General features: G+C 46.1%; 1 protein-coding gene across 2 annotated transcripts in view; it reads left to right on the top strand.

The window, feature by feature from the left end:
• The window catches only part of TESC (tescalcin), a 414,921-nt gene that overhangs the window by 367,171 nt on the left and 33,812 nt on the right, over window positions 1-13,938 (top strand). For both annotated transcript variants that reach the window (XM_069619210.1, XM_069619211.1), the window contains exon 4: window positions 115-254. In XM_069619210.1, coding sequence (XP_069475311.1) covers window positions 115-254 — 140 coding nt within the window. The remainder of the gene's footprint in view (window positions 1-114; window positions 255-13,938) is intronic.

Below are 13,938 nucleotides of genomic sequence, written 5' to 3' on the forward strand. Positions count from 1 at the left end.
CTGTGTTCATTACCGGGGTTAACCATTGTGCACAAGGCGATGTGTAACACTGTGACCCGTCTTTGGTGAGAAGGTTGCATAGCATGCTTTTGATTTCTCTTGTCCGCCTTGCAGGAACCTGCGGACAGGAACGCGTGGGTTTGCAGAAGAGATCAACTTTGAAGAGTTTCTAACTATTATGTCCTATTTCCGGCCAATGGAGGGGAAGATGGATGAAGAGCAGGTTTGCCACTGCAGAAAAGAGAAGCTCAGATGTAAGCATTGCAACACACCTTTACCCTTTCTTCTCATCACATCCCTAACCCCTTCTCCAGGTACGACCTGCACATGCGCACAGCAATGACCTGGTCTCGGTTATTCCAAAACAATGGCAGGCCCTAGTCCAGGCGCTAACTCTGCAGCCCGTAAATAGGCCAGCTGTGGATACTTTCATCTTTGCTAGCTGACTTACGGCTGTTAGGAGAACACCTCCAACCAGGGACGTCATATGGTGGTCGCCAGGATTCGCAGCTGCCAATTGTTTTTAAAAGTAAACTCCTGGGCTGTGGCCAGCGCCATGTGGCTCTTTGTTTCTGGAGTGGCTAGGTGGCTTGCTTTCTTGTTCAGGCCTCTTTAAAAAAAAACAGGGGCTTCCACAAATGTAACACCTTTAGCTTTGACCCTAAATGACAAAGAATGAGAACAAATAATTTGTCTTTCTGGAATTCTATGCAATAATTGCTAGACTCGTTAAAGGTTTATTTCAGGCACACTTCAGGGGGTGAGTCACTGATTAGTAACACCTCAGCCTTTCATACTTCTGAGGTCGATACATGAATACCAACACGGGTTGGGTGATACTGTATGTATATTTGTTCTATATAAAGCGCTTAAGCATAAGTGCTATATAATAACACACCATTATCATTTGGCCTTAGACGTCTGCTTGCGTCCACAGTAATTTGGTAACATGGGCATATACACACTGATATTAACGATGGTGATCCATTCTTGTATGAAATGTATACCACATTATAGTGATATTGTAACCATATTTTTCATAGTGTACTTAGGAACAATGATATGTGATGCCACTTCCTGTCTTGTCAAGGGGCAAAAGGCTGTGTTCCATCGCTTCCCGTGATATCACTTCGGGGTGGGGTCCATTAACATCACTCCCTGTGATTTCATCAGAGGTCAAGGGTCGTGTGATATCACTTCTGCTGCCCCTGACATTTTGGTGAAATGACGTCCCTGCCACCAGCACGAAATCGGATGGTGATTAAGGTGAATGTATCATCAGGGAGGCCGCTACTTGGTTGACATGGGGGAAAGAATGAAGTAAATCCCTATAAGGACATGTGTTGAGCCTGCTACCCTCAGCAACTCTCTCCTGCCCTCCAGGACTTTACAGCCTTTTAGCACAGCAGTGCACCCATCCCCCGGTCTCAGCGCATGCAGGTGCGGCCCCACCTGTGAAGCAGGAACCTGCGCCCGAGGGGCCCTATCGCATGCTTTGTTGTTTTCCTTTGCTTTTGCGTCACTGCTTCTGTTTGTTGGGCACATCATTTGCATTTTGCTTGGGTTGTTCTCGCCTCACTCTCACCACAATATTTACATTTTACTGCCTCATTGTGTAACCTGTTTTGTTGCATTTTCATTCACTGCTGATCAGCCGTTTTGGCGCCATGCATCTTGTTCCCGTGCCCAATTCTTGATCCGTGTTATCGTTTATGACACTGAATGGTCGCCTATAAGTCGTTTCTCGCTGTAACCCCAAGGCCTGTCCCCCGAGAGAGGGCACTGGGTCATGACCTTTGTCTCAGTGTGCTTTTTCATCGCCACATGCCTTTATTTATGGTGGTCATTTGCAGTCTAAATCGTTGTGTTTTTTGGGCTTTCCCTGAGATCAGATCCGAGCTTACTTCTCAGCAGTCCCTCAAGTACTCTGCTTGGACCCTGATGCCAAGTGTGAGAATCCAGTCTTTAGTGACTTCTTAAGGGGCATCTTCTTTTGCCATGCCCTGAGGAGCCAGGGAAGTATTTTCTGCACGGCTGGGGCTGCTCCCTCACAGAGACGCGGTGAGGTCTTCTAGCAGCCTTGCGTTTGTCGACGTTCAGTTCATTTGTATGTAGAAGGTAATTGACTGCTGGCATCTGCGAGCTTTGTGTATAACAATGGGGACCAAACTCTGGAAATTAAATAGAAATATGTCTTTCAATGGTCACCTACAGGGTTATATCAAAGTTGGCTTTGTGCATCTTCTTGATCCCAGGTGTGACGCAAGACAAGGTGAAACTTATTAGACAAACAGAATTCAGTAAAGGTGACCCCCGCTGCATTGTTGTATATCGCCACATACAGGCAATTATCCACGGTAATGTCTATTCTCGCCTTTGTTTTACCATGCCTGAGGTTTCTGCTACCACGACGTGTCTGTTGTAGTTTCACTAATGCCAGTTTAGAGCCCAGGGTCATGCAGTGGTGTGGGCAGTGGGTGTTAGGGTAAATTAAATTGAATGGCATGAAACGTTCTATCTATCTTGTGTGTATGGGAGTTGGCATGATGAATGACTTGTTGATCATTCCCTGTGAGGCCAGTCAAAGGCTCTCTCCAATCAGAGTACACCAGGCAGCTCACCTCTTCTTCCTAGCGTGTGATTGATGCCAGCCCAGCCATAAGAGTCCATCAGAAGCACTGGTATGCCAAGCCTCATCCCTGTTTCCCTACTGGCAATGCCAACTCTGCATTTCATCAGGAGATCATCGCCAAGACCTAGCGAAAAACAGATGACAAAACTGAGTGTTATAGACGTGTACATGTATCCTTGCTGGTTGTGCGGCGTCGGACCATCTTTGGGTCTTGGGCTCTGTCAAGCCCTTCAGCAAGATAAACAAGTGTTGTGAGCAAAAAAGTTTCCTCAATTTTTTGTAAAGGGGGCTGTGGTATGTGAGGAAGGATACATCAAAAAAACGAGTACATTAACCACTAGCTACCCACCTCTAACACACCAAAGGAGACTACTTATCAGAAATTATCCTCACAGTGGAAATTTCATGAGATTATATCTACCACCACGATCAAGGTAGTATGTTTAACATATTTTAATCATTATTTACTCCAAAAATAACAGTAAAAAACACATAAAAAACCATATACAGTGTTCGTCATTTGCGAGAACAATAGAGAGAGAGAGAATACCACTTCACATTTATGGCTGTTGTTCACACTAATGTATAAGCAGTTTTTAAGCATTAATTGGTTTGCGTGATGTTAGTAATAGTGTGACTTAATCACATTACAATTATACGTAACCATGGTATAATGGCGTCTACAATCTGATGTGTTTCTGGGGCAGAAGACAGCACTGTTGCAGTCAAAAGCTCATCAGTAGTGTCTTCAGGACGCAGTAGGTTAAGAAGCAGGTTACACTGTTAACATGGCGCCCATGTGTCAGTATGGTAACCTATAGGATGAGTAAAAATTGAGGCAAATATAAGATTTACTACCTTGATCGTGGTGGCAGATATAATCTCATGAAATTTCCACTCTGAGGATAATTTCTGATAAGTAGCCTCCTTTGGTGTGTTAGAGGGGGGTAGCTAGTGGTTAATGCACTCGCTTTTTTGAAGCCCTTCAGCAAGCCATCACATACCTTCTTTGATGGGTGAATGGTGTTTACCAGAATGGCTGAACTTTGGTGAAACAACCAGTTAAAAAAAGAAAGCACAATAGCCTAACCACTGCTGCAAAGAAACAAAAGCCCAATGACTGGATCTCACCCAGAGACCCCTGTTATTCACAGTGACTACTTTGTGATGGGGATAACAGCCATGGAAGGGATGATACCAGAGTCATAGCGAGACTGGAACCTTCGCCAAAACCTAAAACACTTAGACAAGATGTTTAACATAAATCCTAATCTAGATTACACCGCTAGTAAAATACGGATGTCACCAACTGTTATCCCCAGACGGTGCTCCAGATCTCCTGCCCAACTCTCTATTTGTGGGATTCCTGTTTGAACTGATATAGCAGTGCCAGGTTTCCAGCGGCTGTTTCTCGCTTGCCCTTCTCACCTCCAACGGGCAATCCTGCCTCCATTTTCCTTGCTGGTGATTCCTGGCTCCAGTGATTAGGAGACACACTGCACTGTCATCCATTCATGCCCAGTGCACTAAGCCGCCCACCTCTAGCTGCACACTTTCACCCCAGGCTTCAATGCTCAACGAGGCCTCAAAAAGAAAATGCTCTCCTGCAGAGCAAGCGGTCCGAGATCAGTTGCTCCAGGCAGCCTTTTATAATATTTTCACCATCTGGAACGACAAGCTGTCAGTGGGGTTGAGACACCCGTCGCAAGAATACAGTTACATGCTCTCCGTTTGCAGAAGCCTCAAGAGCGCCACATCCTCCTTCTGTTTCTTGTGCATTCTTATTGTTCAAGTTATCTGCTTCATACCCCCGTTCTCTCTTCTGAAGCACATTGATGGCCCATAGTTGGGATAAGTATTTTTAGCTGCAAGTTAAACATTCCAATGGGGTCCTTTCCAGCGGCAGATGACCGTGGAGGAAGGCGTACTGGCATCAAGAACAGGACCCAAAAAGCCAGACAAGTTTCAGTACCGATGTGTGAAGTCATGTCTCCATCTTCCCACTGATGTTTGCTCCTTCCTCTCTGCCGTCTACGCCCCAATAGAACCCCCACCTCCCGTGCAACACTGCGCGAATAATATGAGGTCCAGTTCAGCAATCCCACTAACTCTTATATCTGCATAATTGGGATCTTACACTTGTCAAAGCAAACAGCTTCGTATTCTTTCATCCTCTCTCCCCTAATTCTTTATTTCTATTTAGTTTTTTCAGAGATCCCCTTTATTTTCATGTCCTCAGGTCTTTTCCACACCTGCGATTGTTGCACAGTCCAGCACATGGCCCTGTCCCCCTTTCTTACGCCCTGCCCCCCTTTTCTTACAGAGCCAAGTGCAGCAAAGCCTATCAATAGTGGCAGAAGGGCACTGTACAAGACCAGTAACATTACAATATGTACTAGGTTTAATGTTTATGCAGCCTAAAAAACAGCTATGAGGCGAACTGGATTAGTAAATATGAATGTCTTCTTATTTGTAATGTGTTAGGTGCTGCTGAGGGATGACTTGATCACTCAGACTGAAGAGATTGCCCCGTGTAAACATTACCGAAAGAAGGAAGGCAAACTGCCAACACAGAAGCTCGATCCAATTACTCAAAGATTACTATGCGATCACTGTACTACTAAACGTGAATAGAAAAGGAACTTTAGAAATCTTCAAATCCTACGAACTTAAAGAAGGAGCACACCTTTACCTATAGTCACACGGAGACAAATGGTGAAAGAATAGTGCAATGTATGAAAAACAATACATTTGAAACAAACTCATGTTTATGAAATGTAACACACCCTCCTGAAGAACCAATGAACTTGGGGAAACACGTGTCGAGGGAATTTCAAAACTATCTGAATTAACTCTTAAGAAGGAAAATAAAGGATTTCTGTTTGACAAACATTTGAAGTACTTAATTTGACTTTCGCGACAAGAACATACCTAAAAGTGCTCAGGACTGAATGACTAGGACCATCCGATTCTCTTTCTAGATTTAATGTTTAGTACACGAAGGGCAGACATAAGTGTTGGATTTATCTGGCTTGGAAATATGTTGTGGTGCATTTGTATGGCACGGCTAACCTGTCCTACATGGAAATACCCAGGATCCCTGTTTCAAATGAAAATCCTTCCAATATGGGTTAATTAGTGATTGCTGATTTCCCTTCAAAGGCCAAACAAGCACGAAACATATATTCATATAGAGAACCAGGTGTGTTAGTCACTTTCAATCTGTGCCAGAAATATACCCTAAACACAAAATCATGTCTATTGGTGAGTGCTAAAATTTTTTACAAAGTATCAACCAATACGTGTTTCAACCCAATGGGGTCTTCCTCAGGGCTCTCAACAATGGAATACCGTTCTTGTTTCATGTAAAGATGCGGCCAAGGTCGCCCAAGTACTGTAATTTGAAAAGTTAATGTTGTTGCAAATTCAAAGATGCAGCAGTTTGCCAAATTTCTCTATGGCGGCCTGATTTCGATCCAGGACACACTGTGATTGCGGACTGAAATTCTTGCACTGGCTAATTAGTCTGGAATCCTGGCATGAGTTCCTGTGTATCATTCTGTGCTCTAGCACCTTGAAGCATCTGTGTGCTAGATGTAATAACCAATAAAATATCTCACAGCAAATAACAGGACAAACTCAAAGGAGATGGTAACATACTGCTTTAATCTCAAGAAGTAAAGCAGGGTGAATAAACTCTTATCAAATTGACTCATGATCACACTATCCTTTCGAACATTTGTAGTTTATATAATGCTAGATGCGCCGTCTATGAAGTCATCCTACGTGGCAAAATGCAAAAACCTATTGAGGGGTGGGATTAGATTAAGGGATTATGTCTATTTATGGAATATATGCATGTTATTCCCTCAATGGCGGTCTCTTATCTGTAAAACACACCCTGAGCTACTTCTACTCATGTGATCGCAAGGCTCTCGTCATAGCAGAACATGTGGCTGTGTGCATTTGCTCCTCTTGTCCTTTAGAGACTTGCTCACCCTATCCCATATTGACTTCATGCCCTTTTAATTGTCCAATGTTTGGCATCAGTACATTTTCTTGTTCCTCCTAATCTTTGGGAAATATGTCCTTGCACATGGTCTGCTCATAGACTCCCTTCATGCTGTTCCTTCATCTCTCAAAATTGCATTATTGGTTTTAAGCCAATGTACTCCTTTATTCTTCAGGGGTGAAACAGCTTCTTCATCGTCTTTCCATATTTAATATCCTGGACTTGTGTTTTGAGGTAACTGGGTTGATTGACATAAGCAATCGTCTGTCTTCTTCTAATCGTCATCCTAAACGTTGAATCTATACCTCTCATAAGCAAGCTCCTATGTATTCTTTATACCTCGTGTTTCAGCATAATGACAATTATTGGCCAGGGGGTCACTTCATTCTTCTTTGAGTTCACACGTACTGTATCACGGAGCACATACTTTTCTTAGTACTCTAGTTACATAATTTTCCTCAAGTATTTTCATTTCGTCTCAACATAGATTCATATATCTTCTTTGGGACATTCTTTTGCTGTCATTAGACTTTTTTTAATGTACATCCATGTCGTGCACCATTTTATTCATGGTTGGATTCCGGAAACTCAGCAAGGGACATCCTTCTTGGTAGCTTTCCTCCAGTGTTTCAACATGATGGTATCTTCTGACCGGCTGCCTGAGTGCATATCGTCTTTCATATGGTTGACCTGGTATGGACTTATTGCATAACCTTGTGCATGGGTTCCCAAGTGTGACTCCTCGTCTGTCATTCCAATAGGGTGGGGGTGGGGGCGTTGACTAGGGAGAATGCGTCCACTTGCTCCTCTACAACTCCCCTTGCAGCCACCAGCTATCCAGACAATTATAATCAATAATGAGAGCTCAGACCCAGGAAAGCGACTCACACCCTTTGCACATATATCAATAGAGGCCACAGTGGCCAAAGTTGTCCCCACAGTGGCCAAAGTTGTCCCTTTTGATCTTCAAAAAGCTACAAAAAAACCTTCTCTTTTTGGTAAAAATCAATATGACAAAGGTACCAAAAGCAGTATTAATATGGATTGAGTATTAGTTAAACAGTCCTGCTGACCCCCATTCAGGGAGATAGCAGTCATTCCCGCAGTGTGAGTGGCGGCATTAGGGTATGCTACAATGTCACTGCGTTACATCCTAAGATGATGAGGCCAGTGCTCCTGCAGGTACAGCATGGGTTTGTATGGCTTGACTTCAGACGACACAATAAAGGGCACATTTTAAATTAGACGGACAAATGCACGTTTGGCGCAGCTGACTCACAACCCTCAGTCGTTCACATGTGAGCTATTGGAGTGCATTTTTTAAATCCATACAATTACGTGTTATTTTTGACAAAATAAGTGGGCTGACAGAAGATCTTGATTGCTGGTACTACAAAAACAATTCGGTCCCCATATAAGTTAGGTTGCCTGGGGTTGGTACACAATTGTCTTAGATCTGCTGCTTCACCTTGTCTGTACGTATCAGTGTCACTGAAAAAGATAGGCTTGCAATGGTCTTAAATTCATACCTGCTGGTGCCGGTGAATGCCTGATGCAGTCAATGTGCAATAAAAATGCCCAAATATGAGGTGTGGCTAGAATGAAGAGTGACTTCCAAGTATAGAAAAAGAGGATATAATGCTGGTATTTGCACTTGCACCAAAGATTGCATTCGGCATTGAAATTACTGATTCATTGCCCAAATAATACTCATCTAGTAAGGAACTATTTTGTAAATAATCTTATTATTTCTGTGCAGTAGCCTATTCATGAAACTACTTTTTGTTACATGTGAGTAGATTATGGCCGTACACACAAAACGTATCCACCTTGCACCAACAAGGCAAAGAGCAATTACAAAACCATCAAACAAATGCCACTTCAAAAACATCCATCAAATGCCTACGTGTGCACATGTTTCATGCAAAAACAAACTTCTTCAAGGCATCAGAATATGCAGTGTGCTCAACTCTAACATGAGGTAATGAAGTCTAAATTGAAATAGTCCATCTTGAACTTTATCGTACAAAATATTGGTATTCAATCTTGTTGCTATCGTAACATGAACAAATCTGTAAATATTTACAAACATATAATTGTATCAATTCATTGTTAGGCTATGTCAAAACCCTCTCTCTCTCTCTCTCTCTCTCTCTCTCTCTCTCTCTATGTATATATTTCTGAGGCTTGTGGAATCTGCTTAGATCACATGCTGTGCATAGGCCGACATCTAGTGGAAGCTGCGGAGTATTACAGTTTGTTTTTCGAAACTCGAAAATGGGCGTCGACACAGGGCGTGCCAGTAATACTATCCCTAGTGTGACGTCCACTGTACCCAAGATCCCTCACGTGTCTGGGATCCTCAGATTGTTTTTTTCCGCCATACTGGTCGGAAGCATTTTGCGGAGTCCCCTGGCCTTAGCCATACTTTTGCTAAAATATTAATTTATTTACATCCTTCCCCATCCCAACGTCGAACTTCGACACTCGACGCCGGCTGGAGAAGAAATCGACCGTCGGCTGCTGCACGACGGATTTGGGCCTCGGAAGGCCTCTGGCCTCGGCCCGGGCCTTGGAAGGCCTCGGGCCTCAGCCTTGCAAGTAGGGAGAGTGGGGGGTTGTACATACTCTACACTCTTGGTATATAGGTACACCTTATACATTTCCTACACTTAATAGCCCGCTGCCTCAAGGTGCGTATGGAGGGTACCCCTTTTCAATTCTGCCCCAAGTGCAATCGCAAATACCCTTGGGTCGACAGGCACGCCACGTGCAACCTCTGCTTGCCGAGGGACCACCCCGAAGCGAACTGCAGAGCGTGTAGTAGGTTTAAACCTAAGACACTTAAGGACCGTTCGACGAAGCGTTGGGCCCACCACGCCAGGCAAGCGGCCATGTCAGCGGAGGGCTCCTTCAGCGACGGCAGCGACGCCGTACTTTCGGACGGCGAGGGCATTACAGCGTCGAAAGACAGCCGAGCGCAAGTCCCCGACCTCGGAAGGTCATCCGGCAGGGCGGCTATGGGGAAGACCCCCGGCGACACAAGCGCTTCACACCCACTAAACACACAAAGTCCAACCGAGACTCGACGACGTCGAGTTCTCGGAAAGAGGCACAAACAGAACGGTCCGATTCGGTGTCCTCTGGGCGTTCTCGATCGAGATCGCTGCACGACTCCAGGCAATCATCCACTCTTGCCAAGAGTGCCTCGCTCCCTAGGCTAACAGAAGTTCGATCGTCGGAGGACGAAGACGACTTCCACCCCCAGGCCGCGCTCCAGGAGTCAGAGCCCGCAGACAAAATCAGCGAGGCCCCACGCTCGAAGGACAGGGACCCTACCCCCGATCCTCGACGCCAGGCGTCGAAAACCTGCGGAGCCACAAAAGGACAGGGAAAACATTTTTCCACTCACGGGGAAGGGGGAAAACAGCAGAAGAAGCAGCCTTTGCACTCTTCCACACCTGTGAAACACACCACTCCCCCTAAACAGACAGACAAGACCAGGTCTGCTGATATGTCTAAAACCAAATCTACTCAAGATAAATCCCCGAGACTTGCTGAGAGAGTCATTCCCAGTTCCAAAAAATGGTCCAGTGAAGACATAGATAGGGTCATGTCAAGGATGTCTTCTTTGGCTGATTTTTACGATAAAAATCCAGACCATTTGCTTTTGTATGATCCACAAGGGGCGACACCCTCAGGCTCTAATGATCCTATCCCCCCGAGTAAGAAGCCCCGGTTTGAAACACCGATGAGGTCTACAGACCCCTTCGAGGTACAACCATACTCAGGACCGTACTCACTGTATCAAGGAGAGGCTTCCTTTGGTGAGGACCAAGAATTTGGCAAGGTAGAAGAGCAAACCGGGACGGGATACTATGGGGATGATGAGGACCAGGAAGAGGAAGAGGAAGACCCTGAAACCTACAGAGTAGATTCCCCGGTAGAAAACGAAGCCCCGGTTACCGACTCCCCTGTCGATAACCAACCCCTCCTAAACGAGGTTCTCGCACGTGTAGCAGAACATTTCCATATTGACACCCACGGTGTCCAGTAGGAGAGGGACTTCGCAGAGGAGTTAGTGGGAGAAAGGAGGCCTGTTGCCCAGACCATCCCGATCCTTAAGTCCATTCAGCGAAGAATAGACCCGTCCCTGGTGAACCCGAACCTCACCAGAGCAGTCAATCCCAGGGTTGAAAAACTTTTCAGGGCAGCCCAGTCTGACCCTCTCTATATAAGAGGACATCTGAAGCCAGACTCCCTAGTTGTCACTAACACTCGTAAGAGGGCTGGAACACCCTTGTCATCGTCCGAAGCTCCTCCCGACAAGGAGAGCAAAAAACTATATGGTTTCGGCAGGAAAGTAGCCTCAACGTCCGCCTATCAAGCAAGGATTGCAAACTCCACCACCCTGTTGGCCAGCTACAACTGCCATCAGTGGGAAGAAATCGCGGCACTCATTGCGTCTGCTCCTGAACCTTTAAAGGGCCAGCTAGCTCGGATTTCTGTAGAGGGTAGAGCCATGTCTGGTTGCATTTTGAAAGCAACCTTTGACGCCGCGGACAACGCAGGTAGATTGATAGCAGAAGGCACTGTTATCAAGAGACATGCGTGGTTACGGCAGTCTGGTTTTAAGGCAGAATCCCAGGCATCATTGTTGGACAAACCGGTGGAAGTCGATCTGTTGTTTGGTAAGGCGGTCGAAGACGCACTGAAGAATGCCAAGGATGAATATGAGACACTCAAGTCCCTTGGCCAGTTAACCAATAAACCCCCTAACCACAGAGGGAATAGCCATTTTCGTCGCCCACACGGCCAAAATTCCCAGAGAGGATCTAACTATTCCCAGGGGCAGGGTACACAGTGGAACAACAGCCAACAGTCTACCCAGGGTTACGGCAGGGGTAATAGGAGAGGTTGTGGTAAAGGCAGAGGCAGCCCCAGCAAGGGAGGCGGCACACCTCCACCAAAGCAGTGACGCTCAGTTCAGGGTCCCTTCTCACGCTACCCCAGTAGGGGGACGCATTTCCAACTTCACCCAGGCTTGGGAAGGGATCACATCAGAGAGATGGATGCTGTCAACAGTATCCACAGGGTACTGTATAGAACTACTGCAGCGTCCCCGGAACCATCCTCCAAGACAAAGAGTACACTCTTTAGAACATCAGAAGATTCTACTCGAGGAGATCGCCATTCTGCTAGAAAAGGACGCGATAGAACTCGTCCCGGGACACCAGGTAAACAAGGGTTTTATTCAACTTACTTCCTTGTGCCAAAGAAAGATTTGACAACGCGCCCAGTATTGGATTTACGGCCTGCCAACAAGTATGTCAAGCCCCAAAAGTATCGTATGACTACGCTACAAGAGGTAATCCCCCTCCTAAAAAAGGGGGATTACATGGCAACCTTGGATATGAAAGATGCTTACTGGCTCATAACGGGGGAAACCCCAGTAATTTGCAGGACAAACATTCAAAGGACTATCGACCTCCTCCACGAGTTAGGCTTCTCAATCAACGAGAAAAAGTCAAGCCTGGTGCCAAGCACCTCCAAACAGTTCCTAGGAGCAATCCTAGATACTCAAGAGGGGTTGACCTTTCCTTCAGAGGAAAGAATTCAGAATATACTACTGCAAATTCCGCATTATCAGTCCGGTCGCCAAATAACGGAACGCAAAGCAATGTGTTTACTGGGCATGATGGCGTCATGTATTTACCTGGTCCCCCATACGCGCCTGCGCATGCGTCCCATGCAGGAATGGTTGGCGAAACAGTGGTCTCAGGCAAGCGGTCAGTGGGATGATCTAGTGGTCGTTTCGCCAACACTTGTACAAAGCCTTCACTGGTGGACAAGAGAGAATCTGTCCGGGGGAAACCCTTTTACGATCCCGAGATATAGGCGGTAGTCACTACCGATGCATGTCTGACGGGGTGGGGAGCTCACCATCTCCACCACACAGCTCAGGGTCTCTGGTCTCCCTCAGTGGCTAAGAACCACATCAACCTGCTAGAGCTTCTGGCAGTATTCAGAGCGCTTCAAACGTTCGAGCCCCACCAACTAAACCTGTCAGTGCAAATCCGGACGGACAGCACAACAGCCATGTTCTACCTGAACAAGCAAGGAGGGACTCGTTCGCCAAATCTGTCCAAGCTTGCCCAGAAAATCTGGATATGGGCACTCAGTCGGAACATCTTCCTGTCATCACAACATGTTCCAGGGGAGCTCAATTCCCTAGCGGATGCTCTGAGCAGAGACTCCCTCCCAGAGGAGCACGAATGGGTTCTACACAGAGAGGTCGTGGAAGATATCTTCTCTCAGTGGGGTTTCCCCACTATAGAGTTATTCTCCACAAGCGAAAACAGACAATGCCCAGGATTTGCATCCAGGTTCCCCCAACCAGACTCCCAGGGGACCGCCCTGTGGATGAACTGGTCAGGGATGTTTGCGTACGCTTTTCCACCAACTCCTCTCATCAGGAAAGTGGTGAACAAGATGAACAGAGAATCGATGACGCTCGTCCTAGTTGCTCCCATGTGGGCAAGACAACCGTGGTTCCCACACCTACGCAAGATGGCGGTGTGCGAGCCCATCAAACTTCCAGCCTGGTACAACCTTCTGTCCCAGCACCAAGGTCAAACAGTGCACCAGCAACCCAACTCAATGAACCTGGCAGCATGGCTCCTGGGGTCATAGAGTTTGGACATCTCAATTTACCACAGAGGTGTATGGACATCCTAAAGGAATCTAGGAAACCAAACACAAGGCACTGTTACTTTGACAAGTGGAAGAGGTTCGTCATCTGGTGCCAGAGTAGACAAATCAACCCTGTTGATTGCACTCCTTCCACTATTGTTACATACATGCTCCATCTGCTAGATGTAGGATTGGTTTTTAACTCACTGAAAGTACACCTGGCAGCCTTGTTGGCATACACCACTTCCCATAGCAAGGTCTCTTGGTGGAAAGTAGCAGTAGTTAAAGCCTTCATGGAAGGAGTAAAGAGACTTCACCCTCCTATTTCAAACCCACCACCAGGGTGGGACCTTAATGTGGTGCTAGCCAAGCTCATGGGACCCCCTTTCGAGCCCATGCATAAAAGCAGTCTCAAACACCTGACTTATAAAACGGCCTTCTTAGTAGCTGTTACTTCTATAAGAAGGGTCAGTGAAATTCAGGCTCTGTCAGTGCAGGATCCCTTCTTTACTGTCCATAAAGACAAACTGGTTTTACGCACACACCCTAGGTTCTCACCTAAGTTTATATCAGAATTCCATGTAAACCAGTCCATCAAGCT

Source organism: Ambystoma mexicanum, chromosome 10 (assembly GCF_040938575.1).
Source record: "Ambystoma mexicanum isolate Mex_15411 chromosome 10, UKY_AmexF1_1, whole genome shotgun sequence".
In the NCBI taxonomy this organism is placed as follows: domain Eukaryota; kingdom Metazoa; phylum Chordata; class Amphibia; order Caudata; family Ambystomatidae; genus Ambystoma; species Ambystoma mexicanum.